The sequence below is a fragment of the Tinamus guttatus genome, unplaced genomic scaffold (genome assembly GCF_059628265.1).
Source record: "Tinamus guttatus ecotype Peru unplaced genomic scaffold, ASM5962826v1 Tinamus_guttatus_pri_ptg000209l, whole genome shotgun sequence".
Classification (NCBI taxonomy): domain Eukaryota; kingdom Metazoa; phylum Chordata; class Aves; order Tinamiformes; family Tinamidae; genus Tinamus; species Tinamus guttatus.
The window spans coordinates 1729601-1757560 of NW_028288743.1; the positions used below are offsets into that span (position 1 = coordinate 1729601).

Sequence of the window (27960 nt, forward strand, 5' to 3'; positions counted from 1 at the left end):
AGCAGCATGGCGCCACTCCGCGTGCTCGAGCTGTACAGCGGCATCGGGGGGATGCACCAAGCCTTGAAAGGTACCGGGCAGCCGCCAGCACCTCCCGCAGCGCTCGCTGCCGTCACAGCAGCCCGGCCGCAGCCCTTGGGAGTAGGGCACCCTCGGCACCCCGACCCGGTGGGGCGGGGCGCGCCATCTTGTCGCCAGGACCCCGAGCCGGAGGGCGGGGGCGCCATCTTCTCGCCGGGGCTGGCTAAGATGGCCCCGCCGCTGCTGCGCCTGTCCCCGGCCCGCCCGCACGGGCCGCCCCTTGCCCGTCTTGCACAAGCACCGGGTGGGAGGAAGCTCGAGGCGGGTGGGGAGGCCCCACACTCCCTTGCCGAGGCGGGGAAGCGGGGCAGGGCAGGAAGACGGCGCTATGGCAGAGGGGTTGGTGTTGAAAGGCATTGGGTATGGCGGCCTCCCAGGCCCGACCAGGAGTCAGGGGCTGCAGCCACCACAGTGAGCCTCAAAGGTGGAGGGATGTTGGCCATGTGTAACAGGTGGTCCCTGGCTGGCAAGGTGTTTGTGCTAGTGGCTTGTGGCTGTGAGCTGTGCGGATCCCCAAGGACAGGCTGCAGCGAGTGGCCAGGAGCACCATGGTGCGGGCTCAGGGCCCCACGGGCCCTTGGGGCTTGCAGCTGGTGCCTGCAGGACCACAGTTGTGCTGCAGAGTCACCCTTGTCCCAGCCCTGTGGTGGGGGTGTGCAGGCGGGGTGGCTGCTCAGCTTGGCTAGAGCTTCCCCTATGCTTCTGTGTTTGTGGTGGCACCACGTTAGGTGGACAGTTCCTACGTGATGCAGCATAAGGCCGGCAGCAAGAGGTTGGTGTATAACAATTCCTGAAAAGGAAAACTGAATATGGAATTGGAATAGATATAGTGTGTTCATACTAGCTTTCTTGATTTTGGTACCAGGAACACTGGAGCTGCATTTACTGAATTGTTAACTAGGGCCTGTGTGACCTTCTGAAAATCCTGTGGGTTCTCCATAATTTGGCTTCCCCAAATAAAATACTGAATTAGGGCTATTGATCTCCTTTGTAAAGGACATTGAGCAGCGTTATTGACCCAAGCAGTGATTTCAGCACAGATCTATATAGCTTATGAGGACACGCTAGTAATTCTGTTCTTAACTACAGGCCTTCACATCCTTTGGCCTTCGTAAGCTTCAGCATCCTTTTGTTATACAGTACAACAGAGAGCATTTTCTTGGAACACCAAGTCAAAACTCGTCCTGTTATTTTTTTTTCCAGTGAATGGTGTGTTATTGAGAGATTATGCTTATAGAATAGAATCGATTTGTTATCATTCATTCATTTAAAGCATACTCTCAATTTTTGGTGTGGCTTTTTTCTGCTACATATTTTTGTATGTTTGTAATATGTGTGATAACAATAAATAGTGCATATGTATGTATTAATATATGTAATATTTAATAGGCATATATATAACAATAATATTGCTCCCCCTTTATCTTGCTGCTAATACATTAGGAGCTATGTTACACATGATTTCCATAGAGAGTGAACTGATTTTTGAAAGCCTCCAAAGTAGCCCTGCATGCAGCTATTTGTCATGTGTTGGCGTTTGCATGTATGGAAACGGAACATTGCCTAATGTTATCTGGCTCTGCCCTTAACACAATAATAGACATCTTGTGACTGTGCTTCAGTAATTAGGACATTCTAATATCACATGTGATATCCTGTGGCTATCAATCTCCGGCTAAAAGAACACTTTTTAATGATGGAGTGCAGCAAGATTCTTAAAAGATTGAGGCGTATTTTGAATGTGGCCTGAAGAGGTTATCGAATATTGCAACTTGTACCAGAAAGATACGGGGACTGATTGATTGCACAAGGGTAGCTGCTGTGCACGAGGTGGCCTGGCCGCACGTACTGCCTTTATGTCTGGTGCTGTATGGAGGGGGAGGGAGTATCCAGAACGCTCAGACTACTTCTCAGAAAGGGTAGATTTGTTTCCAAGATTTTCTGAAGTTGTCAAAAAGTTGAATGAAGAAATTGCAGTGCATATTAATAGTATGGGTGAGATTTGGGGTCTTTTTAAGTCTAAGGGTCTTTTGTAGTGATACCAGCCAAGGCCCACAAAAGGACTTTCCATATGAGACTTACATTCTTATTGGCATTAATAACCTTAGTTAATACTAACACGTGAAATACCAAGTTAAATTTGTGTATCAAATTGATAGAAGACTGCATCATATTTGGCTTAACTTACTTTGACTCTGCTTATTTTTCTGGGAACTGTGTGACAAGAAACACAAAACTCCCCATAGGCATTCTGTTGCCCTATTTCCATGACTCCAAAAAGTGTAAAGTTTTACAGTTCTAGGTGAGAATATTGTTTTGAATGTTGTTAAAACTAGTAGCCAGGCAACTGGAACAAAAAAGGTTTTATATTATTTCCACTGAATTAAATATTTCATGACAAGTCATTATGTAACACTGTTTTTGAGATGCATTGCGTTCAGGAGTAATGCCTGATAAAGTCAGGCATTTTAATCCCTCCTGTTGTTTTCTCTTTATGTCTTTTAGTCATCTGGATTCAGTTTTTATAAAAAGTTTACAAAGAAACAAAGTAAAGGCAAGTGGGATTTAAATATTTGCTTTCAAATGGGAAAAGCAAATGCTTCTTTGTAAGTGCTTTTGTATATAATAATAGGGTTTCTTGTATGTTTTAGGCCTGTGTATATACATGATACCATGGTATTTGAAAATGTCTGTGATAAAGTTTTTTTTGGATGTCATATAGCAAATGGCAGATTGTTTGGCAGCTTACATTTAAATTAAATACCAAAATATTGTAGAGGCCTTTTATATACACAACAAAGCTTGCAAGAGAATCCTCTATTTCATCAGTGCTTTCATAAGCCCATTCCTTGAGAAATGAAGGCTAAATTTTGTACTTAATCCTGTTTGTATGGTTTCTCATAAATGCATAGATCTGAGAGGAGGTAATAGGAAATTTTCGAAAAGAGAGGAGAGAATCCTTCAGTGGGAGCCCTCCAGAAAATATATTTATTCTACAAAAGGGATCCTACTGTTCTTCCAAGCTGAGTGTCAGTGTTTGATCTTAATCACATTAGCACCAAGTTATGTTTAGCAGAGCTAGTCCAGCTTTGTTTTTTTTCTGGAGATGGTCAATATTTTCAGTTGACTGTAGATGTTTTCCAATAAATCTGATGTTTTTTTGTCTTGGTGTCCTTTTTGTCTGTGGGCTTTCATAAAATGAATTTCAGGATTGCATGTATTTGGATTTACAGGATGAGGAAGTTTCTGGTTTTGGTAATTGTCATTAAATTAAAATAGATTTGTCATCAAGAGGTATTCAGTTGGTTTTGAGATTGTGATTTTACAGATTAAGGTATAGGTTTAAATCTCTGCTAAGAAATAATTATTGACAATTTACATAGGTTTAGATCCCAGCCTGTCTGCCAATTAGGGGAAGTTGCTCATGCATTGTGGAATCAGGTTTTCTTTGGCAATGAAAAGAGTGTTTTTCCTAAATGTAAAGACTAATCCAGAGCTCAAAAAGAACATGTGCTAAGGATTGTCTGTCTTCTTATGGGTAGATAATTCAGCATATGCAGAATTTCTTGTTTTAGAATTTGACTCCTTTTTAATGGTATGTTTAATGACAAAGACGTATAACAAAATTTAATTTAGAAAACTGAGCTTAATTAACTTTGAAAGAGGAACACTGACAAACCTGGGATTGTGATGCAGAATTTTCAACTTTCAGGCTTATATTTTGTTCTGTTTCTCTATAGTCTGTGTTCAGGGCTGACTTCGTTTGTGCGTGTGTGCATATTTGTGAATATAAGCAGATGAATATTCCTGTCAGGTGCTTTTCTGCTTGAAGGATTGAGGCAGCTACGAGGTGGGAGTGCATTTTTTCCCTTGGAAGATATATAAAGATAGATACTTAGATCATTTATGTCAAAACCTACAAGATTATCAAGATTACACAGAGTTTGCCTCTACATAAAGTACAAAGAATCTACATTGAAAACTGCAAAACTGTTTTTTTTTTTTTTAGAAAATCTGTGACTAGAAATTCATTTCCATAGCAACTTTCCATCAAACAAACAGCCTGCTCTTTCTCCCAAACCAAAACAAATTTAACGTGGCCTATTAATTTAGGCAGTTTTCCCAAGAAAAATGTATTCCAGGGCTCTGCCACAAGCATTTATAGTCTGGCAGGTCACAAAAACAAACATTTCCTTTTCCTTGCCTCCCCCCTAAAAACCAAAACACTCAAATGCCTTTGTGCATAAAATCTGCTCAGACAGCTTTTAAAAAGTACTATAGTGATTTTTTTAGTGATAAAGTTAGTGATAATTTTACTGTGTAACTTTTTAAATTTTAAAGAGTGAGAGTGTGAGTCTTTTGGAATCTCTCTGTTTTTATTCATTTTATTTGATTATCTCATTGTATTGTGCATCCTACTAAACTGATGTGTGCGCTATCAGTGAGCACAGCTGCACTAAGTAGGAAGCAAAGCTCACAAACACACTGCAAAATAGAAGTATTGCTTATTTGAGTAAGCTTTTATGGCCAAATTATTCTATAATAAATTTTAAATTAAGAAAAATAATATATAGTTTATACTGCTGAACATGCACAAATTGTGTATGAATAGAGCAAGGGAAAAAAAAGATGCCAAGTATCCTGCAGGAAGCAAGTATCAGGTTTGCTGATAATAGTGTTGACTGGAGTCATAGACAGCCTAATCTCTTCAGCCAACAGTTGACAGCTCAAATGAAATCTTTCCTGCTTATTTTAAAAGGAAACAGAACTGGCACAATATGTGACTAATCTTCCCTTTTCCATCTGTTTCCATATACCTGTTGGAACAGATAATTGGTTTGGCTGTGATTTCCCAATACACTGAGATCTAACAAGCTGTGCCCTTGTTGGGATGCACTGTGTTTCATGTGCTGTATTTCTATTGATGATTCTAGCACAAAAGTGCAGTGGTGAATATAAACAGATCCATGTTAATTTTAAGGTCTGGTAGAAACACATGACAAAGGAATCAATGCTTCTGAAATGGGAAAGGACATATATGTTTGTGTTAGAAATTTGGGGGTTGCTTTTTGAAACTGGAAACTGCACATGCATCCTAACTTTTTGTTGCGGATGCTGCACCCTCAGATCATTACAGTAGTGCTCCTTTCACTCTGATAACTTTTGCATGGCTGGAATGTCTTTCAAGCGTCCTGCATACAACAGAGTAGAGAATTGGGGGCCAAAGTTTGATTGCTGCCCCTCCATGCAATTTTATTAGTATGGGACTTACTCTTTTTCCAAATGTCCCCAGAGCCACGTTCTTTTCTTTGTTAGAGTTGTAGTAAGTTCTTTGGAGAAGTAGGTTCTGTGACGTCTCTTGTTTAGGTTGAAAATTGTATTACAAGAGCTTTCAATAAATTACTAGTTTTGTGCTCTCTTTCAGTTTTTCCAGGCATTTGGGCCCATGAAAGTCACTTAATGCAAATCCCTGATACTTCTTTTCTCTTACATGTATGGAGGGAGAGATTGGAGTGCTGGTAGTTAAAAGTGATGGACTTCGGAATAGTGAATCGTGATGGAAAGCGCAATGTTTGCCTTTGCAATTTAATGTTTAAACTCTACATTGCTTTAGATAATAGTTTGAGATTCTCGATTTTTAGATTCATTTTTTGAGGTCCTAGAACACATGGTAAGGATCTATCTGTCCGAGCTGCAGGTCTTAAAAACTGAAAGAATAAATGGAGAAGAGCCTGCTCTTAAACAGTACCCGAAGTTTGTTTTCATTATTTAAGTGTTGCAGGTTTGTTTCAGGAAGATGAAAGTACAGATTCTTGAACGCTCTTGTAAAAAGTTAGATAGTGCATGTGCTTTACACGCTAGATGTCAGTGTTAACTTACCTGTTCTGTAATCTCAGGTATGGTCATTCTCTTGTCACTGTGGGTACACCTGTGTGTAATAACCTCAGGTAAAACTTATAATCAAAATGTCAAGAGAGTAACTTGTGTGTTTATGGTGGTTATGTAGATCTTTAATTGGCGGTCTTCTCTTTTCTTTTTTTTCCTCTTTTTTTTTTTTTTTTCCTATCTTAGCTTTTTCCTTGTGGACCTTTCGTGGTGGACCCCAGACAAGCTGTGTTTAGGTTCAGGACCCAAGTTTTTTCTGAATCTGAGCACATTTTTTTTTCCATGTCCTTTCTGAAGGCTTTAATATAAGAGCATACATAGATACCCGCGAATTTACTGATGCTCTTTTTCTCACAGAGAGAAGTGGTATGCTTCTAAAATAACATGTTTGAAGTCTATGCACCAAGTTTTCATTAGCAGCTTGAGAAGCTCAGTTAGTTGCTGCTGGCTCGCCAGGTTGAGTCAGGCCACATTCCTGTGACTAAGGAAGTCTGTTGTTGCAGAGACCAAGGCCATGCGGATGGGAATACTGTGGAAATACTCCCTGCTTGGAGTTTATGTGTGCCAGGAGCTACGAATTAAAATGTGCACCATTAGCTTCCCTTTTTGGATATTTAAGGAAGAGAAGTATTGATCATGCAATTAGTAAACATGTTGTATATTTCATACAAAGTTTTAAAGGCAGCGCAGCAGAATTTGATCATGTAATTTCCATTTTGTTTTTGAATATAGTTATAATGCAGCTGAAATAACTCATTCTAGAGTGAAATAGCAAAGCTACAGTTCTCAAGTTCCTCTTTTAATTTTAGGTAGCTGTGTGTCTGCAGAAGTTGTTGCTGCCGTTGATGTGAACACTCTTGCCAATGAGGTCTATAAACACAACTTTCCCAGCACGCCACTATGGGCAAAAACAATTGAGGTGAGTAATGAATGTCTTTTCTCCTCTAGCCTGGCATCTCTAGAATTAACTTGTTTGTCAGCTGTTTACCACATTATTAACAAGGAGAAACAACATTATTTATGGCATTGGGAAGATCACAGCCTTAAAGTGTCTTTGACTCCTTAGAAGCACTGTGACTGCTTATTGAGGTAGAGACATAACTCACAGTGGGATCCTCTCCTGAAAGTCTTGATTACTGCATCAGGGAAGGCTGTGTGAATGTCAACAAAAGTGCTTACCAGTTCTAAAGGAATGATGAAAATCGTATTATTAGATAAAAAGAAATATTTTCATATATTTGAAAGTAATTTAATTAAATCACTAGCAGGCATGTCTTCCTTATGCAGTTATAGTTGAGCTCAGTAAAGCACAGGAAAATATACTGGACAGGAAAATATTAATTTTTGGGGGGGCTTAAAAGATCAAATCAGATCAGATCAAAAAAGATCAAAAGATCAAAATCTTGTCCCATTTCCAAATTATATTAAAAGAATTTGGTAAAATTGGCTCTTGTTTTAATAACCAGTTTGAGTGGCAATCTAGATGTGTTTTTTCCTTGGTGTAGTTAGAAATTATTAATAATTACATTAGTTAGAAGTTACTTTATAATTTCATTTTTACAGTTTTACAATATGACAGTAAAGAATTCTGAATTTGTTTCAAGACAAAGCTTAGGTAAGAATTATGTAGGTGGCTAAAGGTTAGCTGCTTATTCAGCACTTGGTGATAACTAAAGATAGTGTACAGTTTTATATGAGAAAAGAAGATTCATTTATATGTCACTATAATAGATAAGAGCTGTTTACAGTCAGTAAGACCTCTAAATGTGTTGGAAAAAATAGCAGCTTTTGTCTCATTTCTGCAGACAATTACATTACATTGTGCAAAGATACCTAAATAATTAAAGCAATTATTTCTTTGTCTACACTGTAGTTACTTATCATTAGCTTATACATCTCTTTTTGGTCCTTTAATATTTTGATCTTTTAGTGTTACTTAAACAAGGGGAACTTTTAATCTCTATAATTAGTTTGTACCACAGACCTTATTCTGTCTTTTTTGGACATTGCTTTGTGGGACTTTGATGGCTACATAAACTTTTCCTGGAATGTTGATAGTGACCTCCTAAGAGTTAAGATCCTTCTCTCTAAGAATAACTTATGTATTGGTCATAACACGTACCGTATACATGATTTTCTGTTTCTGGTATCTCAAAGCTACTGTTGCTTTGAAATATATATATGTGTGTATATGTGTGTATATGCGTGAATGTTTTTTTTTTTCCTTTTTTTCCCAGTGAGAAATAAGTCTTTCTTGGAAAAATATCCCAAATTTACCTCTTATATAATGCATTTTTCTAAATTTTCCCTGCAACTTCAATATACTGCTGTGAAAAGGTGCTGTTTCTTTTTGCTAAAGCTTACAGTAAGATTACCAGAATTCTGCTTCACAAATCAGTTCACAGAAACCTGTACACAGAGACTAGAAAGCAAAAGCAATTGTATTGTCATCATATTAAAAGAGAAATTGTTTGAGGCACTGTTCTTTTCAGTCTTCTGAAGAAAATCTTGTATTTTCACACAGATTAGATTTTAAGTATTTTTCAGGTGTGTAGATGTTAATCTCTGAATTTCTGTGCTGCAGGTGGGGTAGAAATAGGACACCATACTGAGTGTGGTTATTGGATTCAGAGGATAGAAGGACAGATCGAGCCAGAAGCACTCTTAGGAAGTGTGTGCCATGGTGTTGTTTGGGATGGTAACGTAGGAGCTGTGATGCTGTTTTGGGGTTTGTCTGCATTTACATGGTTTGCATGGGAAAGTCTCCTTAGCTTTCATGAAGATATCCTCAGCAAAACCCTTTTATCCAGTCTTTGATCAAAGACCCACAATTTTGGGTCTTTGTATAAAAATGTACAAAAAATGATAATGGTTTTTTTTTTCCAGATCAAGTTAACACTTGAGCGATTTTTCTGTTCAGATATTTTGTCACTTGAGAAGATAAAGTATTTTTCATCTGTTTTTGATATCATAATAAATTCTGAGTTACCAATATTTAATGTCTGAGTAATGATACTTTATTTGGCAGGTGGATGGGGAGAATATCTAGTCAGTGGTTTGATGTGGTCCGTAGGAAGAACCACAGACTACCACCTCTCTTCTGCAAGAGTGCTTACATTAAGAAAAGATTGTATGTGGATCATCAGTGGTTTTGATTCATTGTCAAAGCAGTTGGTGCATATTTGTATTCTGTGGTTTGCCAAACATTAGGCAAGAATTAAGTTATTAGGAAGATTAGGGAGTTTTTTACTAGATGTCTTAAAAGTAATGGGATAATTTGGTCTGAAGGAAGAGTTTGAAGTACAATACAGCTTACAGCTCCCATTTTCCCCCCTTTTCCAGGGCATAACACTGAAAGAATTTGACAGATTATCTTTTGATATGATATTGATGAGTCCTCCCTGTCAGCCATTTACAAGGTAAGTATAGCACATTCAGAGAAACGTGCTGCTGTTAGGTGTACTGCTACATGGAAATGTTTCCAAGAGTGAAACTATGTGGTTCCTCTTTGTATCTTGGTTTCTTCAATTAACCTTTTTTTGGCCTTCTTGACATGAAATTTACTAGAGTGGAAGAAATAGAATAATTTGAATTTGAATTACTGTTCTTTATTTTTTAATGTGTATTTTAAGACACTTAAAATGAATTAAGCTTATTACAGCCTCTAATTTATACTTACGGCTTCTCTATCAGTGAAATTCAAAGATTTTATTCTTTATGTTTATTTTCTTTCCCTTTATTTATCAGTCTGATCTTTCACTGGGGTAACTCCAGAAGGAGGTCCTCTGTTTTATGTGTGACTAAGAATGGACGGTGTTCTTGTGCATTAAAAATTGCACATGTGTACAAATAATTAATTCTGAAGAATATTCCTATCTTAGCCTAGATTAAGAGAATCAGATTCTGGATATACACATAGGTTTTATTTTCTCAATTCTATTTTTACAAATGTGCTTGTGTGAACATACGGTGTATATAGGAGTCAGGGAGTTCTTCATTATTTTTTCTTTTATAACATGGTAAGAAGAAAACTGTGCTTAGGTAATTTAAAGATGTACCAATGCTCCTCTGTCAGGGTTTGTTCTTTTCAAGAGCTGATACAGTTATAAGAGGAACACAGGTCTGCAGTAATTAAGTCACATAAGCAGCCGAGCTTAGTGTTACGAAAATAGTCCCATTAGCAAAGTCATTCACAAGGGACTCAATCCTGCAAAATTGGAGCGGTAAAGCTTTAATTCATAGAAAACACTGAACATATTGAATGTATAATAGCCAAGTATTTCCAGGGCCTGCAGTGAGTTTTCTTGTGGGTTTGGAATAACCAAGGGTTTTGCTGCCTAAGACAAGAATACTAAATGGGGAGGGGATTTCATTACGAATGCTGTCAACCGTAACCTCACTTAGAGCTGATGGATTTCAGGGCAGACTTTCATTCCTCAGAACAATTCTTAGGACACTGCCCCTGTGAGTAGGTCCTCATGTCTGGACATGATGCCTGTTGCAGAACCCCTTCTAAAACTCAAAGGGAGAACATCAGCATTCTGTAGAAAAAATGAAAGTCGGATGATGGTCTACTCCAAATAATACACAGATGTTTCTTTATTCTTTCATAGAATTGGTCTGCAGGGGGATGTATCTGATCCACGGACAAAGAGTTTTCTCTATATCCTTGATATTCTCCCAAGGTATACATTAACTTTGCTCGTAATATAGTGTTAATCATTTATTTTCATGTGACTCTGTGCAACTTATGTAACCATTATCATCGTATATGTCTTTTTTATTGTATATTTGTTTAAATTGTGACTAAATGAAAAAGGTTGGATATTGTTTATTTTCAGTTATATTCAGTTCAACATAAAACTTCCATGTTTTGAAGAGATAACATTTGATAGTATTTGACTAAATCTCTTACTGGCTGCAAAATGTAATACATGTTCCTTCCCCTTTTCTTCTTCCTCAGTCAATATTCTGTCCCTTCGGCGCTGCCTTGGGGCAGAGTGTGTATTTTCCATTCCTAGTACAATCTCTTGAGTAGTACAACCAAAAATTTCAAATAGGGCTGAACTGTCTAAACAGCACTGTATGCTCTGTGGTCATCAACCACTTTTGTTGTCTGGAGCCGCAGTTCATAATAAAATAGCCATAGTTGTCGGTATTGTTCATGCACTCCCCTTTGAAGCAGTAAATCCAAGCAAAATGTGCATTCCTGATCTAAATTAGTCTTTGCCCTCAGAGCTGGAGGAGAGGTCTCGCTGCCTTGTGTGTATTTTTTTTTCCATCTCCCTACAAAATCTTTTTGCACAGAAAGAAACCAGCACCATCAACAGACTTCCTCTGAAACTGCTGTTACCTCTAGGAGAAGAGGGTCTTTGCCCTCCTTCCAGGAACAGCTTTGCTGCAGCCAGCAGCATCAGTCACATGCCCTCTTTCTTCTTGCCTGTGGAGAACATAGACACCTGTGAGTGATTTGGCTGAGATCTCCCAATAAATCTGGGCTAGAAAACACAAGAAATCGATTGACTAGATTCTGTAGTCCAGTGAATTAGACAAAAAAATAAACATAAAGAAAAATTGTTACTGCTCCCCCTTTTTTGTTAGAGACAGAAAGATAGGTAGCTTTCTAAAAAATTTAAAAGGTTTTTTTGTTTGAACAAGGAACATAACCCGCACCCTGATCTTTCTAAATGTTAAATTAAAACCAGCAGATAGTCTCTAGGTTAATCATTTGTCAGAATAGTAGCATCTTCCTTGTCCTTAAGGGGATCCTGTCCTCAGTGTTCCTTTCCATTAGGCTGAGGCTCAGTTAAGGGGATGGCTGTTTTGGGGCCGCTAATGTGCATATGGTGCTTCCTGGTTGCCGTGGGCTTAGCTGCGTGAAGGGCTGGGGCTTTCCCTTCTTGGAAGCAGAGGTTCCGAGGTGGCAGGACACGTGTTCTTCCCCGTGACCATGACGATGCAGAGGCCCTGGGCTCCTCCGGCTTTATCTGGGCACCCCATGAGGCGCTCCCGACATCCCTTATCTCCCCTGGGCACGTCGGTTCTGTGAAGCAGCGCTTGCTGTAAGCAGCCTCCAGTATGCTCAGGATGGTGGTTTCTGCAGTTTCTCAGTTCTAATGGATTTATGTTTTGCTGAGATAGTGTTTGTGTATGTTTTGGAAGTGACGTCTTTGCCAGACATTGACTATGGAGTATTTCAGGCCAAAACAGGGGAAATTCGGCATATAGGAATTATCACTTCACCTTCTATTTTGGAACAGCGTGTGTACACTGTGGAAACTATAAAATGATTTCCTATCCTTTGGTTCTTCCTACATGAAGAATTTCCATAATGAAATGTAGCATAAATGAGGCTCAAAGATAGATTGAGAAGAGCAATATTAAATGCAAGGAAAGGACAAGTTCAGGGCCTGAGAGTGCTTGGCAGTGAATGCTGTTCCCTCTAGCCAGTGAGTATGAAGTCTGACCCAGATGGTCGGGATACTATCTATTTATTGTGATCAAGCCATAACCCAGTGAAATGTAATGCTAATACATCAAGGTTTGGCAATTTTACAGGCATAATGTTAAAACATGCCAAGTACTTAACACATCCTCCCTGTGCAATGTTTATTTTCCTTGTCAGCTGTTAATTCTGTACCAACTCTTGCATTTCTGCATATGCTCTGCATTCATTACTTTACAAATAAGCTTCATAGTAGCTGATGGAGGTGTTGTTTGGGGGTGAACACACCTACAGGTATATTCTCCATTCCTCTGCAGGGAATCTGGCTGATTCCTCCTTTTTTAGTTCACTGCCATTTTTAATATTTTTAATTAATATTTAATATTTTTACATTTTAGTATCTTCTTATATATTTCCCAATTTCTTGTGAAATATTTTAGATTTTTAGTTCTTCTTTTGAATTTCTTCAGTTGATGGCAATTAAGAATGCGATAAAATAAATTCTGCTGTAATTTACAGTAGTACAAGTCTGAAGTCGCTTACTGACTTCTTTCTGGGATCATTACTTTTCTGTTCCCATACACTCTTTTTAGATCCCATGTGTGGCACAGAGACTGTGTCTGTTAACCTTACGAGAGTATTAATCAGTACAGAGAACAAGCCTAAACATTGAAATCTGAATCGTCTCTGCTTTTAAATTGTTAGAATGTTCTCTAGTTTTGGCATATGCCTTTCTCCAGAGATTTAATAGGTTCATTCCAGAATCAGTATGTTTCCAGACTTCTGCACTGAAGCCACTAAACCTCAGGAGCCTCCTTTCCCTCCCCCTGCACATATGAAAATATGAATTATATAAATGAAGAATATTTGCTGTTTGAGCTCTGAAAATGTAGTATTTTTTAAAGCAACTAAATGAATTCTGTTTGTGGTATTACATTATTAACCTTGATGTCACACTTTGACATTGATTTCAAGTTTATGCACTTAAAAAGTTTCTTGTTCCAAGGATGAATACTGAATTTTTTCCCCTTGACAGTTATCAGCCTTTTGAATAAAAAACCTATGCTTCAGGAAGTGAACAGTGGCAAACATTTTCAAAGATATGTGCATGTGGTAGAGATGGGGTATTACGCATTCTATTTGAAAAAAAAAAGACTTTTTTTTTTCAGGGGGATGGTGTTACCAACAGTAGTCCACATTTCTAATTTCATTGGACATTACTTGATCTAGGCTACCTTTAAAGTACATTTGTTCGGGATTGCCTTTTGCCATTAACCTGGCATGGAAATATTTTGATCTTATTTTACAGCTAAACAAATTTGTCTTGTAATACAAGTATAGTCTACACCTAACTCCTGTGTCTTTTTTTTTTTTCCCTTGTAGGCTCCAGAAGCTTCCAAAATACATACTCTTGGAAAATGTTAAAGGATTTGAATCCTCTTCTGCAAGGTGAAATCTAACTTGCGCATGTTTTACCTTTTTAATAAAGGACATTTTTTAAGAGGTGAAAGCAGGATTTTTATTTCCTAGAAGTTAAGAAAATATGGTGTGAGGTGAGGACAGTTAGCAGCTGTGGATTATTTTTATTATATATATTTTTTAATTTAGGAAAGAAAATCTTAGGATTTGAAAGGAGCTTGCTGAAAGATTACCTCTCTAAGCAGCTGAGATAAAATGTGTTATAACTTGAACAAGTTAACTCTCTCGTTCATCTTCCATGAGCTTGTATCCTTTAGAAAGGAAGAGTATTTGTTTTCAAAGAAAACAATAAAAGTATGTAGTATGTTTTTTTATGCTTGACAGAATCTCATGGCATCTTGTATTGAGATCGGAGTGAATTGTACTGACTTGGTTCAGCACCTTTGTTGATACTGGATTATAACTGGTTCAGTATTGACATCAAATGGTCAAGAGAGATGGTTTGAAAATGGTTATAACTTTGGTTTGAAATACAGAAGAGGTGGCAGTGAGATTACCTAGTGGCAGCAGGGGCATTCTCCTGACTTGTAGGCAAAGCAGGAGGGAGGGAGTTGTAGTTGGGTTTTTCACTTGGAGGTTTAGAGTAGGATCTCTTCCTAGCACTCCCCGAAGTAACAAGAGAGGGGCCAGCCTGCGTATCATCGTGCTCCTTCGTGAATATGATGGGCACGGGGAGGCATGTCCAGCTCTAGCTGGGTAAAGCATGCACGAGTCTTCTGTGAACACACGCTGGAGATTCAAACTGCTGCTATTGTCCCTAAAATTGCTTGAGATTTGCTTTGCTACCCAGTGGTTGAAACAATTTGTAGCTCAGAAAACATACCAGACAAAATTCCTGCTTTTCCTTTTGACATCTGCCAGAACCAGGTACAAGTCACAGCTGTTAATTTTTATGTAATTGTAGCTTTCTACAGTTTGCAAAGAATAGTGAAGACAAGTCTGTCATAGGCAGACTTTGATTTCAGTGGATTTCCCTGTGCTTATTGATACAGTCCTGCCTCTCTTTGGTTATCAAAGCTACCAATTTTTGTCATCCTTTGAATGATCACTCCCGCTAGGCTTGGCTGAGTATGAACAGAGCAAAGTAGTGAACTACCTGTAGCAATTTTATTTTGTTGTTTTATAGTTCATGATGTAGAGTATATCTTACCCTCTGTTTTTTTTTCCTTCCAACATGTTGTAAATACTTCTGTAGAGATGGGTTCTTTTTTGAAAGAGGGTTTCCTCCAAAGTAGTTATGGGCTACCTGTGGGTGTGTCTTGGTCACTAGTTAGCTAGTGTAACACCATCTGAACACAGGGAATTGTCTCCTGTAATGCACAAATGGATGACTTCATACCTGTAATTCTCTGGTTCCTTCAGTGAATCTGATGAATGTCTTTAGTACTTAAGTTATTGCATTTCATGTGTTTTTATTTAGGATGAAAAGGGGCCTGAGGGCGTATAAGTGCTTTTGAGAGGAATAATTGCTTTTTGATTCTTCTCACTGGCAGAAATGAACTTTTGCAAACACTAGAAACATGTGGATTTAAATATCAAGAATTTCTCTTGTCTCCAACCTGTGTGAGTACTGATATCACTTTAAGTTTCAAACTGTGTTGAGTTCAGGGGAATGTGAGAATGATTTACTGTGCTGAATAAAGAGGGTGATGCCCAGTGCTGAAGACATGCTTCTGAATGAGAGAGCCATCTGGCATAGCTTCTCATCCTGCCTCAGTTGTGCTGCTGTTACTGTTGAGGACCCAGCCTTGTATTTCTTTGCAGTCATAGCTGTTTTTTAAAGAAGCACGAATTTACACTATGACTAGGAACGTAGCTTTCCCAACAGGAGCCTCGTGACTTTGGAAGTGCCGATTCCCATCATCTTCCCAGTGCAGAAAACTCGCCTGTGTGGGCGGAGGGGCTCTTGTTTGGCTACTTCCCTGGCAAATGCAAAAAGAATTCAGGGAGAGTCCTAATTGTGCAATTCCTAACTGGAATGGATGGAGTGCTATGGCTATTTGAGAGAAGCTTCTAATGAGTAGATTGAAAACGAGTTGTTGTACACTGATTTCATTGTTAGATCCCTTGTGTAGTTCCATATTTAATGTGGCAGTAAAACACCATTTTACTTTTTTGATGAAAACAGATAGTGTCCGTTGCGAGAAATTGTGATAATAATGTCATTTTTTTTCTTACCTTAGGTAAAAAGTTTGTTTACATTTACATTACTCATAAATGTTTGTTCATTTAGAGAGGAAGTCAAAACCATGAAAAGAAAACCAATTCACTTGTTTTGTTTGCTTGAGGAACCTTAATCATAGAAGTTAAGTTCATGGGTTCAGTACAAGTGCTCAGGTATTATCAATTAATTCTGATAGCTTCAAAATGGCAAGATATATTAGTGTGACAGTTTTATTACTGTAAATAAATGGTATATAACTTTAGTGACAATATCCCTTCTATGATGACAAAATCTAGTGACCTGTGACAAGCTGACCTGTCTTCTTTGTATCACATGGTCTAATGGCTTGTGGATTTTGCTTGCAGCTTGGCATTCCTAATTCTAGGCTGCGATATTTCCTAATTGCAAAGCTTCACCCAACACCATTTTCCTTCCAGTCTCCTGGGGAGGTGAGTCTAATTTCTATTAGTTAAATTTAGTTTATTTTATGAAGATTAAGGGTTAAATTTTCGGTGAAGCAGTCTGTTTGGATTAGGGGTATTAACACAAAAGGGTGTTTTTTTTTTTTTTTTTTTGCTAAATGCTGAGTCTTCTAAAGGCTGAAATGCCTAAACTGGCTGAGATGGCTTAGAGCAATCTGGAAGTTTTGGGAAGCTGTTAGCAGCTTAGAAAACACTGCATTTTGCTACCCTTTTCACAACCTTGGAAATATATTTTTGTGAGAATGATTCTTTGCAATCATCAGCAAATCTTCAAGTCAAAATCTTTTTAAATTCTCAAAGAAGTAATAGTTAACTGTATTCTGAGCATTTGTGAAGGAATTCTTATTGCAGATTCTACAGTTATTTATTGTGATATCAAAGCAATTCTTTATTTTTTTGCTCACTATTTGTTTCTCCTTAGGTATTGACAAGGTTTCCAGATCAAAATCTAAAAGACTTACTCAAGAGCAAAGTTGCTGACAGCCTGGACGAAACTAGTTCTTCCTTGCTTTGTAAAGAGAGGAATTTGGATCCAAGCACTGGTTCTGATTGCAGCAGCAAGAAGAACTTAGCAAAAGGGGCCTTTCTTTTTAAGCTTGAAACAGCAGAAGAAATAGAAAGGAAGCATAGTCAGGACAATGATTCCTCTATTCAAGTGCTAAAAGATTTTCTGGAAGAGGATAATGAAGAAATGAGTCAGTATTTTTTAGCACCAAAGGCCTTATTGCGCTATGCTTTTTTGTTAGACATAGTTAAGCCCACCTGTCGGAGATCCACATGCTTCACAAAAGGGTAAGTTACAAAGAGAGTCTCTTGCTGAATCCTCTTCTGAAACTTGTGGCTTTATTTGCATACTTAAAAAGCAAGGAGAGCCATCTCATGAAACGACAGGCCTAAAATGCTCTAATACAGCGTGCTTCCTCATCCAGTCAAATGCCAACATGAGAATCTGTCTGGCAGAACATCGTATGCCCACTCCAAAAAAGCCTTCATAAAAGACAGAGCCATTTGTTGCTGACCTTCACAGAAGCTTAATTACCCCTGCGGAAATATGGTTCCATCAGACTGGTATAGTACTGATTCATTAATGAATTTCTTTATATTGCTCCCTGAAGTTATAAAGCGTTACGTGTGACAGATCCATTCCTCATTAAAGCCGTCTCCGCTGTGCATTGTATTGATTTCTTGGGTTTTTCAGCTGTAGGTCGGAAGAGCTGTGGATGGGCCATCTCTTATAAAACCAGCTAGGTGTCTGCATTGCAGGTCATCTGTGTTGGAACAAAACACCCAGTGCTTTTACGTCTTCTAGTTTTCTTGTTTGTACTTTGGAAGTGTAAGGCTGAATGTTCTGAAATCCCACAGATCAGGGGTTAGGAGCTCTTCAGCTAAATGCCATTTGGAGCCTGGAAGTTTGTGGGAAATTATGTTAATATCAGTGAATTTTTCAAATGATCCTTTTTTAAAAATTGTAAAGAAATTTGAACAAAATATTTTTAGCTGATGATTTAAAGTTATTTACAACAGGTTGTATTCTTTAATTAATAGAAATTAAAGTGGCAAATGTTGTGAACAGATTTCCTGTAGATTTTGTGGTTTGAACCTTCTGCTGATATAAAGGCTGGGGAAAAAGTCAAAAATTCTAAATTTCTGGAGCAGGAAAGCCCTTCCCCAGCTCTGATTAACATGAGTCTTTTCTGCCCACAGTTTTGAATTGTGAGGGAGTCAGCATCTTGTAAGATATATTTCTTAACTAAAGCAGTGAAATAAAAGCCTCAAGCCAGAATGATCCCTTGTGTATCTCATATATTTGTCATACAAGTTAAAAAATAAATAGTCTGCTTGCGGTTCCACTAGAATACGTCATGGTATTTTGTGGTCATGTTTATCAAATTCATACTGAAGGAGACTCTGGAGCTGGAAATAAGAAATCTTTGTATATAGCGGTGGGAAATCTGGTCTTGAACATGGCTATTAGCCCTGTGCTGATTTAGGAGGAGTCAGGCTGGATACTTGTGGTAGTTGGCCTTGACTCAGAGTGTTAGGATCTGAGCTACTGGCTTTGTTCCCCTTTTTATGAGCCTTTTGGAAGGATGATTGCCAAAATGGTCCTCAGTGTGGCCATATCATTTACAGCTGTGTATTATAGATTGATTACAATTACATTTCAGGCTTCATCCAAGTCAGCTTCCCAGCCCAAGACTGAATTGCTGCTGGATCTATTCTAGGAATGGATTTTATCTTTCTGTGACCCTGAACGGAGCGGAGCAGTGCTCCGAGCAGCACAGAGGATGCCTTGCTGAGCTGCCAGGAACGGTGTCTTGCAAGAGTTACACTGGTCACAGCACTGAGAATGAGGGATGTCTTTTTTCCTCCCTTGTGTTTGGTCTTCAGAAATTTCCAGTAAGGTTCATGTGCGAAGGATGACCTGGATGTGGTGCACCCAGTGCTTTTGCTATTTTGAGACCTTCAAGCACTTAACAGTACAAGAGGGGTGTGCTGCCATTCAGAGGGACCTGGACAGGTTGGAGAGGTGGGCAGAGAGGAACCTCATGAGGTTCAACAAGGACAAGTGCAGGGTCCTGCACCTGGGGAGGAATATCCCCGGATACTAGTACAGATTAGGGGTTGACCTGTTGGAAAGCAGGTCTGCAAATCACTATTTGGGAGTCCTGGTTGACAAGAGCCAGCAATGTGCCCTTGTGGCCAAGAAGGCCATTGGGATCCTGGCCACAGGATCCAAGAGGAGTGTTGCCAGCAGGTCGAGGGAGGGGATCCTGCTCCTCTACTCGCTCTGGTGAGGCTGCACCTGGAGTATTGGGTGCAGTTCGGGCTCCCCAGTGCAAGAGGGATGTGGAGCTTCTAAAGAGAGTCCAGCGTAGAGCAACAAAGATGATGAAGGAACTCAATCATCTATCTGATGAGGAAAGACTAAACAAGCTGGACCTCTTTAGCCTGGAGAAGATTGAAAGGGGATCTGATCAATATGTATTAAATATCTGAGGGAAGAATGTAAAGAAGATGGGACCAAACTCTTCTTGGTGGTGGCCAGTGACATAACAAGGGGTAACAGATGCAAATTGAAACACAGGATTTTCCATCTCTGTGTGAGGAAGAACTTATTTCCTGTGAGGGTGACAGAGCCCTTGAACAGGACTGGCCAGGTTGTGGAGTCTCCTTCTCTGGAGATCTTCAAAACTCACCTGGATGGCACCCTGTGCCACGTGCTCCGAGTGTCCCTGCTTGAGCAAGGGGGACTAGATAATCTCTAGAGGTCCCTTCCAACCTCAACCATTCTGTGATTCTGCAACCCTTCTACTTTTAGCCCGTGTCATGCCAGAATGTCCTTTGAGGAGCAAAATGCTTTGGTGCATCATTCCCTGCAAAGTAGGGCAAAATGCAGTGGCCTGGGATATGCGGGGGATCAAACAGCTGATCTTGTGATCTTGGACACTTAGGCAATTTGGACACAGCTGATGAGTTCCTTGAAAGCACTTGGTTTCTCTTGGGAGCAGCCTTTGTGGTGGCCAAAGCTGTGAGAGAGGCAATGGGTCCTTTTAACAATCAGAGCAGATCAAAAACGTTTCTTTAGATATGATTATGCTGGGTCTGTTTGTAAATTCTTGATAATGCTGATAACCACAGAAGTAACACCTTCTAAAAGAGTGTAAAATTAGTTACAGAAACTACAGCATTGTGGAAATTAGCCTTAATACAGGACACAGTGTACCTGGAAGTGATATATTATGTGGATGAAACTAAGAATACTTTAAAAGCTTGCAGGAACAAAGAAGAAATTACAGGGTCAGGTAAAAAATTAAGACTGCAATTTCTTTCTTTATTATAGTGGTAATGAAATATCCAAAAATCAATGAATCATTTTTCGCTTTGGCAAAACTTCCCATATTTAATTACATTCTGAATCTGCTAGGAATATTAATTTTTTCTAAAGTCAGCAGATGCAATAATAATTAATAAAAATCCAGCTAACACTGGATATCTGCCCACATTTATGTTAAAAAAAAAAAAAAGACTACTAAAATTTCAGTATGGTGGTGATCTTTTTTTAACTGTTACATTATCTTTCCACACCAAATTTTTTTTTTGTGGGCAGTTTCATGCCTTTAGCCTCAGATGTGTTAATCTGAAATACAAGATCAGATACGATAAGAAGAATATCAAAATTCCTCACTGCCACATGTATTACATTGTAAAACCTGCTATTAGAGAATTTTCACATTTCATTTAATCAAATACTACATGCTTACAAAACAGTACAGCTTTTATTATTATTTAGTTTTTTTTTTTAATTTGTGTTCGTGTTTTGGGCCTTTTTGTCCTGATGCTAAATAAGATTTGCATACGCTTTGTTTAAAAAAAAAAGTGAGTTGGTCTCACTGATGCTGAAAGAACTAGTCATAAAATATCCTAACAGGAGAAGAAATTCTCAAGCTTGAGCCCTAGTGGATCACTGCATCTGTGCTAACAGGACAATGTCCATTTCTTCATTGTGGGGCTAGAAGACCTTGAAAGAAAAGGATTGTGCCAAGTGTGTTGGTGTGGAATGAGCCCCAAATGAAGTAAAAGATCCTTCACAGCTGTCTACAGATATGAAGAAAAAGATAGGGAATAGTATTTGTTAGTGGTAGGTGCAAACCACCACCATTTGATGTGGGAGATGTTCTCAAGTTCTTCCATTATGCAGAAACTTTCTCTTTTCCTGTCTTAGTCTATTTCAGTTCAGGACATTCATGCACAATTGTTGTTTAGATCAGCAGAACATGTTTCTGAAAGCCCAGCAAGGACATAATTAAATTGAAATGATAGCCTTGGAGAGACTGTAGAGTAAACATGTAGTTGTGTAATCAACCACAAAGGATTTTAAAAAGCTATCATACGGTTTTATAATTTTGGTTAACGTACTATTTAGTCAGTTTTTTTTTTTTTTTCTTGCTAGCTGTTCTGCAGAGAAACCTGACCATCTTCCCTTGCTTCCTTTTCTGGAAACTCTGCACTCTGACTCAATGGTTTTGTCCCTGATGGAAGTAAATACAACTTGTAGGTCCATACTAATGTAGTGGTCCTGTTCTTGAAGTATGGAGAGCCGATTTGAGCACCTAGGACTATTTTTCTTCTAGCAGTAGAAAATCAGTGAGTGCTGTGTATGGTTTGCTTGAATTCCTTGGCCAGTTGCCTGAGGAAGGCATGAGCATGGATAGACCTGATTGGATGTGCATGGATGTGCACTGATTACATCCTCATCCCCAGGGATTACTTTCAAAGACTGAAGTGCATTTCCAGGGTTAGCATTGTTAATAACAAGGACTTTTGTTTTATCTATTCAGGAAACTGTGTGTTAATCACAGCAAATGAAGCTCCTTAGGCTCCCTGTATCTTTTCACTTCTTAGGATGAAGTCCAATGAAAATACTCACTTAACACTTTTGTTGTTCTTTAAGGTATGGACACTATGTGGAAGGCACAGGCTCAGTTCTTCAGACAGCAGCAGATGTGCAGGTAAGAATGTGTAGACTAACATGTGCATGTTTTATTTTAAGACTCGTTTCATCTGTGTTCTGCTTTGCTGTTCTGAATTTATTTTAACAAAAAGGCTTTTAAAGCTACATATTTCAGGCAACTGAATTCTCAAATAACAGTTTATTTAAATCAAAATTATATGTGGGCCTCTATCTGTGGAGAATACAGTTGCTGTTATTTTATTAGCCATAGCATCACATAGTGATTTCACAGGGGTGTGTAAAAATGTTAAAATGGACTAATTCTATGAATAACTTAATTTATCATGTTATGATTCTTCAGCCTTTTTTTTCTACACTGGTGATCCAGTAATCCTGTCAAATGTTTAAAATATTTGAATAGAAATGTGTTTTCTATTAAACGTAGTCTCTAGGCTTTGGAAAGGTTAAAAAAAATACATGGGCGAACCATTATTTAAAGATACTTTTTACAAAATATATTCTGTACATAAGTGTATCCTCCTGCACTTCTGTGCCATTCAAATTTTACACGGCATTTCTGAGCATATGAGGAATCCAACATAGGAATTTAGAATAACCTCAAAGCAAATGTATTAAAACAGCTGCATTGATACAGCAAATTTTTGTAGATGGTCAGGCTATTGAGTCATTCGTCATATTCTGTTGTTGAAAAATGTTTATAGTCCTTTGATTGTCTCACTGAATATTGCTATGGCTTGTAACTGAAGGAAGAAATGATGGATTCCCACATGACAACATTGGTTTCTTTCTTGTAAATGCATGCGTTGAGATGTTGGCTGAAAAAATGTAACACCAATCATAATTTCAAACAAAACATGCTGTTGTCTCTGGCACTTCGATAATCAAAGAGAGAATCTGTTATGATGTGAGTGTTACAGCATAACTTTACATGTTCTGCTTGTATCAGTGATATCTGTTTGTTGTTTTGGATCTTCTTCATAGCTTGAATCAGTGTTTAAATGCATTGAGATGATACCAGAAGAAGAGAAGCTTATGAAGCTGTCAACATTAAAACTGAGGTACTTTACCCCAAGAGAAATAGCAAATCTCCATGGATTCCCTCCAGAATTTGGTATGTGCTTGCAAAGCCCCTGTTTCTACTTCATTTTTATGAAATTCTGACTTCTTTTTTTGATGAGTAGTAGTTCATGCTTTTTGTTCTGCAGCCTTTTTCATACCACTTTAATGATTGGTTCTTATTACTTGGCTAACATTTCTCTGAATTTCTATTAGTTTTTTCACACTTTATAAAAACTAATCTTTATTATTGTATTTGTTTTCATAAATCAAGGAAAAAATAGTTTTGGAATGAGAAATGCTGTATTGCTGAATGGCAATGAAGGAAGACCTTTGTTTTAAACTACGCAGCAGGCAGGATTACCAACAACTGTAATAAGTCACATATCCTGCCAATTTAGGAAGTCTGTTGGTTCTTGGTGTCTGAACCACTTGCTTTTTCTCTTCCACACATTTGCAGCTGCTGACAGAGAGGGGGATTTCACAAGATACAGATGCTTCTTTGTTCAGGAGCAGCCAGACTCTTCACTTAATGATCTGTTAAGGCCTCTATTTTCTAGAAAAGGCTGTTGGTCCAACAAAAGCTTAGACCAACAGCAACTAGCTGCTGGCTGAAGAAGGTGAGATACTTAATTTCCTAACTATTTTTGTGGAAAACAGGGAGTCAAGGAGCAAGGCTACACAATACCGTTGTACTGCATATAGGTCAACCAGAATTAAGTCTGCAACAAATTCACCAGAATTCCTCTTCCCCTTCCATAAATAAAGATAAGAAAGCCTTTTAGCCGCTAAGGAGCCTGGCTTGCTGCCATCCCATCAGCTCAATTGATTATCTCTCAGCAATACCAGCCTCCATAGAATCAGATGTCGGTGACCTTGAGTAATTTGTTGTATTTTCCTTTGAATTCCCATGTGAGTTAGTGCTTTAAAGAAGGCTTGTAGTTTGTATATATTTTCCTTTTGTAGATATACTTAGTTTTCTCATTTACATTGCAAATTATTACATTTAAAAAACAGTATCACGGTTGCTAAGTCAAACATTCAGAGTAGACAGAACCAAGATTGCTTTTATAACAGTACTTAGTGTGCTCTGTTGAGTTACGTGCCCGTATGCAGGGGGCACGTTTTTCAGAGCCTGCCTTCTTTAATATTCTGCAGACAGCCTTTGTCTTAGCACAGCTCTCCTCCATATTGGCTTAGGCTAATGTAAAGAAACCTAACAAGCTCAGCAGGGCTGCATATTGAATTACTATTCAGTGTGTGGTTTTCTCATCATTCTGCATGCATCCTTTGAGTTACTAAAAGTTTATCAAACTATTAAGCTTCATTTTGAACACAGACTTGTCCATTTCTTTTTAAAATATGGTGTTCAATATAATAGCTGGGTTTTCACGGACATTAAATCTGCCTTTACAATACCAATGAGGGATGTGGTGGGGTTTATGATTATATTTTACAGAGGGAGGACTGAGGCAGGGAGAAATTTATGTTTGGAAAACACTATTAGTTTAGAGTGTCCAGCTTGTAAAAGCTTGTGAAACCCTGAGCATTCTTGTTTCAAAGTGGCTGGAGTGAAGCAATGGTTCCTCTGCTCAGAGCTCATCTTCGGGGCAGCTGTGAGCTTCGTTACTTACACGAAAAAGGAGGGAACTCTCACAACAATTTGAGCTTGTGGAAGTGAGAAGCTTCCAGGTAGTCACCATCTATGGAGTGCTCATTTAACAAAGTTGTCTTGTCACCTAGGAAGTGTGCAGTAGTGTCAGGGGCAGATTCCCATGCTGAAAGGGGAATCTCTTCCCGTTCTCTTTTTGTCTGAACAGTGAGACTTTCCTCACAATTCCTGCAGGCCCCTGTCTTGCTGCACTACACTCCCAATTTCCACAGCAAATGAAACGAGCCTTTCTCATCCAGCAGTCCCCTCCGTCACACACTCTGATTCACATGCAGAATAAGTCTTTCCCAGTACACTGAGTCACAAGTCTGACATTTCTTTTCTCTGTGTTTGAATCTAGAAGTTTCCCAATGTGTACTTGCAAAAACTGTTATTTGCTTCTAGGTGATTAGAATCCCTTGGAAACTTCGCTACTGTAATCTTAAATTTCTTCTGAGTATTTGCAAGGTTTCTCTTTTTTTTCACTCCCAAAGACTTGTAATTTACTATATTTATAGCTACAGCAAAGTGTGTATTCTTGACGGCATTTGTTCTGTGTTAAAGTTCAAGCCATTGGTGGGAAATGTGGAATTTTCAGAGGAAAACGTGCTATAATTTCTCTACACTTACATTCTGTAGTGACAGTACCATTTGGGCTGAATTTTTTAACAAAAATCCTTAAGATGTACCCACTGCAAATGTGTTGGCCCCAAAAAACTGAAGAATGAGAAGACTGTAAGCTGAAAATAAGCTTTAAGTGAAGTGAATGTCAGGAAGCTTTGGTAGCAGATGCTGTTCCTGGCTGTGGCTACAATTAACAAAAGGAACCGTTTGTTTTAAATGGATCTATAAGGCAACCCTCTCCTACATGGGAGACGCAGAGTTACAGTCATTGTTCTTTCTTAACATTAACAGATTTATGTGTGCTTTTAGAATCTGAATGTAGTAATTGCACTAGGGGTCAATGAAATACTGCAGTCATTTGCCTCAGTCAGTATCATGGGTCCCACAGCAATATTGTTAAAAGTGACTACATGATTCTTGCAACTCTGACTTATTCTCATCAGAGTGACATCAGGATGATCCTTTTCCTTTTTTCTATTAGTAACGTGTTCTACGTTACTGAGAAACAAACAGCAGTGTGCTGGAAGGTCAGCACTCTTTGGTAGTGGGTATTGCTAAGACTGCAGCACTGTCAGGTAAAATATGGCCTAGATGATATGAGGAAAGTTCAGAGAAGTTCAGAACTGTGCACCAAGTACCCACACACTGTGAGTTAGTGCATCTGTCCTCCTCATGTAGCCTACTCTTGAGCAGGAATAGAGGTGGTGCAAGATAAAGCTAACGGGCAGGAAGAAGGGGCTTGGCATAAAAGAGGCAGCGAGTCCTGAAAATAATCCAGGTTTAGAGCTGCCAAGAGGCAGTAGGAGCAAACCTGGAATTTTTACTGTTTGGATATGATTATTGGGCTATAAATGTGTATGTGTTTGGGTGTACCTGCACACTCATTTTTATATATTCTTTTATAATTGATAAGTTCAGAGCCTTATCCAGTGACTTAAGTGAGAGGTTTGTGTGGGAATTTAAGTGATTGTTCCAAAGAGAGAAGAATTGGGTGTCCAAACGTGAGTGCCAGGGAGCTGGGCAGAATGGCTGGAACTGGCAGAAGATGTGTTTACCAGAGTAGTCCATGTCCAAGGCATTAATAGCTGGCAGAGAGGGATGGAACAGCTCCTCCCAGACACCTCCTCCTCCTCCTCAGCTTCCCGCCCTTGTCTCGGCTGCTGTCCAGCCGTGCTCTCTCCTGAGCCTCCCTGGAAGAGGGTTTTGCTGAAGGGCTGTGAAAGCTTCCAAGCGCGTCTGTCACTTTGGCACACTCATTAGGAATATCCCTCAAAGCTGGTCTGGGTGCTGCTGTCCACAGGGGCAGTTAGGTGTTTCTTCCTAGGGTCTGATTAAATAATATGAGGTGGTCAGGTTTGAGCAGCTCAGCGAATGACATGACGAGTTGAACCCCTGCTGCTGTTCACCTTTCAGTGCAGTTACAGCAAATGCACTCACACTCGCAGCTAACACGAGTAGCAGTGGGAGCCAGGACAGCTACAGCTGACCAGCTGGGTATTGGTAACTAAATTCTCAGCTCCTCTGGAAGAACCAGTGGAAATTATTTTTGTGACGCTGTGAATTTTATGTCAGAGTGTGTAGGGAAGCCTATACATAAGCTGCAGTCTATCATAACTATATTAAGAATTGTTCATTAAAATAGCAGGAGACCAAATCTAGGAACAAACCGAGACTAATGGCGGTGAAATACGTGTTTCTGTTTTAGGCTTTCCTGACAAAGTAACAGTAAAGCAACGCTACCGTCTCCTGGGAAACAGCCTAAACGTACACGTGGTGGCAAAACTCATCTCCTTGCTCCTTGGAGAACCTGGAAACGGAACCTGATGAGTGTGACTGATGACAGAAAATACTTTCATCTTTAAGAGAAAGCCGATAGTGGCTGAACAAAAATCCTAGCTAAGAATAACACCAGTCCAGATATTCTACTGAGCTGTCCTCATGTATTTTTAATATTGTATTTATGGTGGAAATGTGATGGAAAGACATGGAAAATGTTGTCTTCATCTGTAAATATGTGATCCATTCTTAAAAGAATTATTGTATATAAAGTCTGAAATTCTGATGTGTTTTTTGTAGCCAATGAAACTATTAAATGTGGTATTTTCTATATGAATTTTAATGAGTTTGTCTGATCCTCTCCAGATACTTCTAGGTTTCTGGAACCCAACTCTGTCTGAAGGAATTTGTTTCAGGGTAACCAAATAAAAATATTTCAGGGTTATCACAACTCTGACAGTAACTTGGCTGTTTCTGTTTTCGTTTAAATTATGCAGGATGAGATTATGAGTCTTTTCCAAAAACCTACACAATGCAAGATATAAAAAGATTTTAAAACTCTGTGCCTGCCCAAGCAAGGGTTTCTAGGGAGAAAAACTATATGGTTGTCTTCTAAGACTTCCTCACAAAACTTGATACTACTGCTAGGGTGAAAAGGAGTAAATGTTGGGATGCGCCCATGCCCTTTGGCCACCCAGAATGTCCTTTACCTCGTGCTGATTCCTTGTTTGTTTCTTCTTCACCCTTAGCATGCATGCAACTTCTGGACTACTACACCAGGAAAAGCTTGGGCTGAGCCATTGCAGCCTGTCTTGTTCTCCAGGAACAGTTTGGCCACTT

At 38.9% G+C, this 27960-nt stretch overlaps 1 protein-coding gene across 1 annotated transcript; it reads left to right on the top strand.

Moving 5' to 3' along the window:
• Positions 1-27571, top strand: TRDMT1 (tRNA aspartic acid methyltransferase 1). Its single transcript, XM_010227736.2, has 11 exons — positions 1-70; positions 6777-6886; positions 9310-9386; positions 10581-10652; positions 13796-13861; positions 15385-15454; positions 16421-16504; positions 16959-17329; positions 21993-22050; positions 22995-23124; positions 27050-27571. Exons 1-11 carry the CDS (start codon positions 7-9, stop codon positions 27166-27168), a joined length of 1221 nt encoding a protein of 406 aa, XP_010226038.2. The 5' UTR covers positions 1-6; the 3' UTR covers positions 27169-27571.
• The last annotated feature ends 389 nt before the right edge of the window (positions 27572-27960 follow it).

Coding starts and splice junctions, on each gene's coding strand:
- TRDMT1 (XM_010227736.2), top strand. CDS start 7: ATGGCGCCACTCCGCGTGCTCGAGCTGTACAGCGGCATCGGGGGGATG. Junction 71..6,776: donor GATGCACCAAGCCTTGAAAG/GTACCGGGCAGC, acceptor TTTTAATTTTAG/GTAGCTGTGTGTCTGCAGAA. Junction 16,505..16,958: donor CCTTCCAGTCTCCTGGGGAG/GTGAGTCTAATT, acceptor GTTTCTCCTTAG/GTATTGACAAGGTTTCCAGA.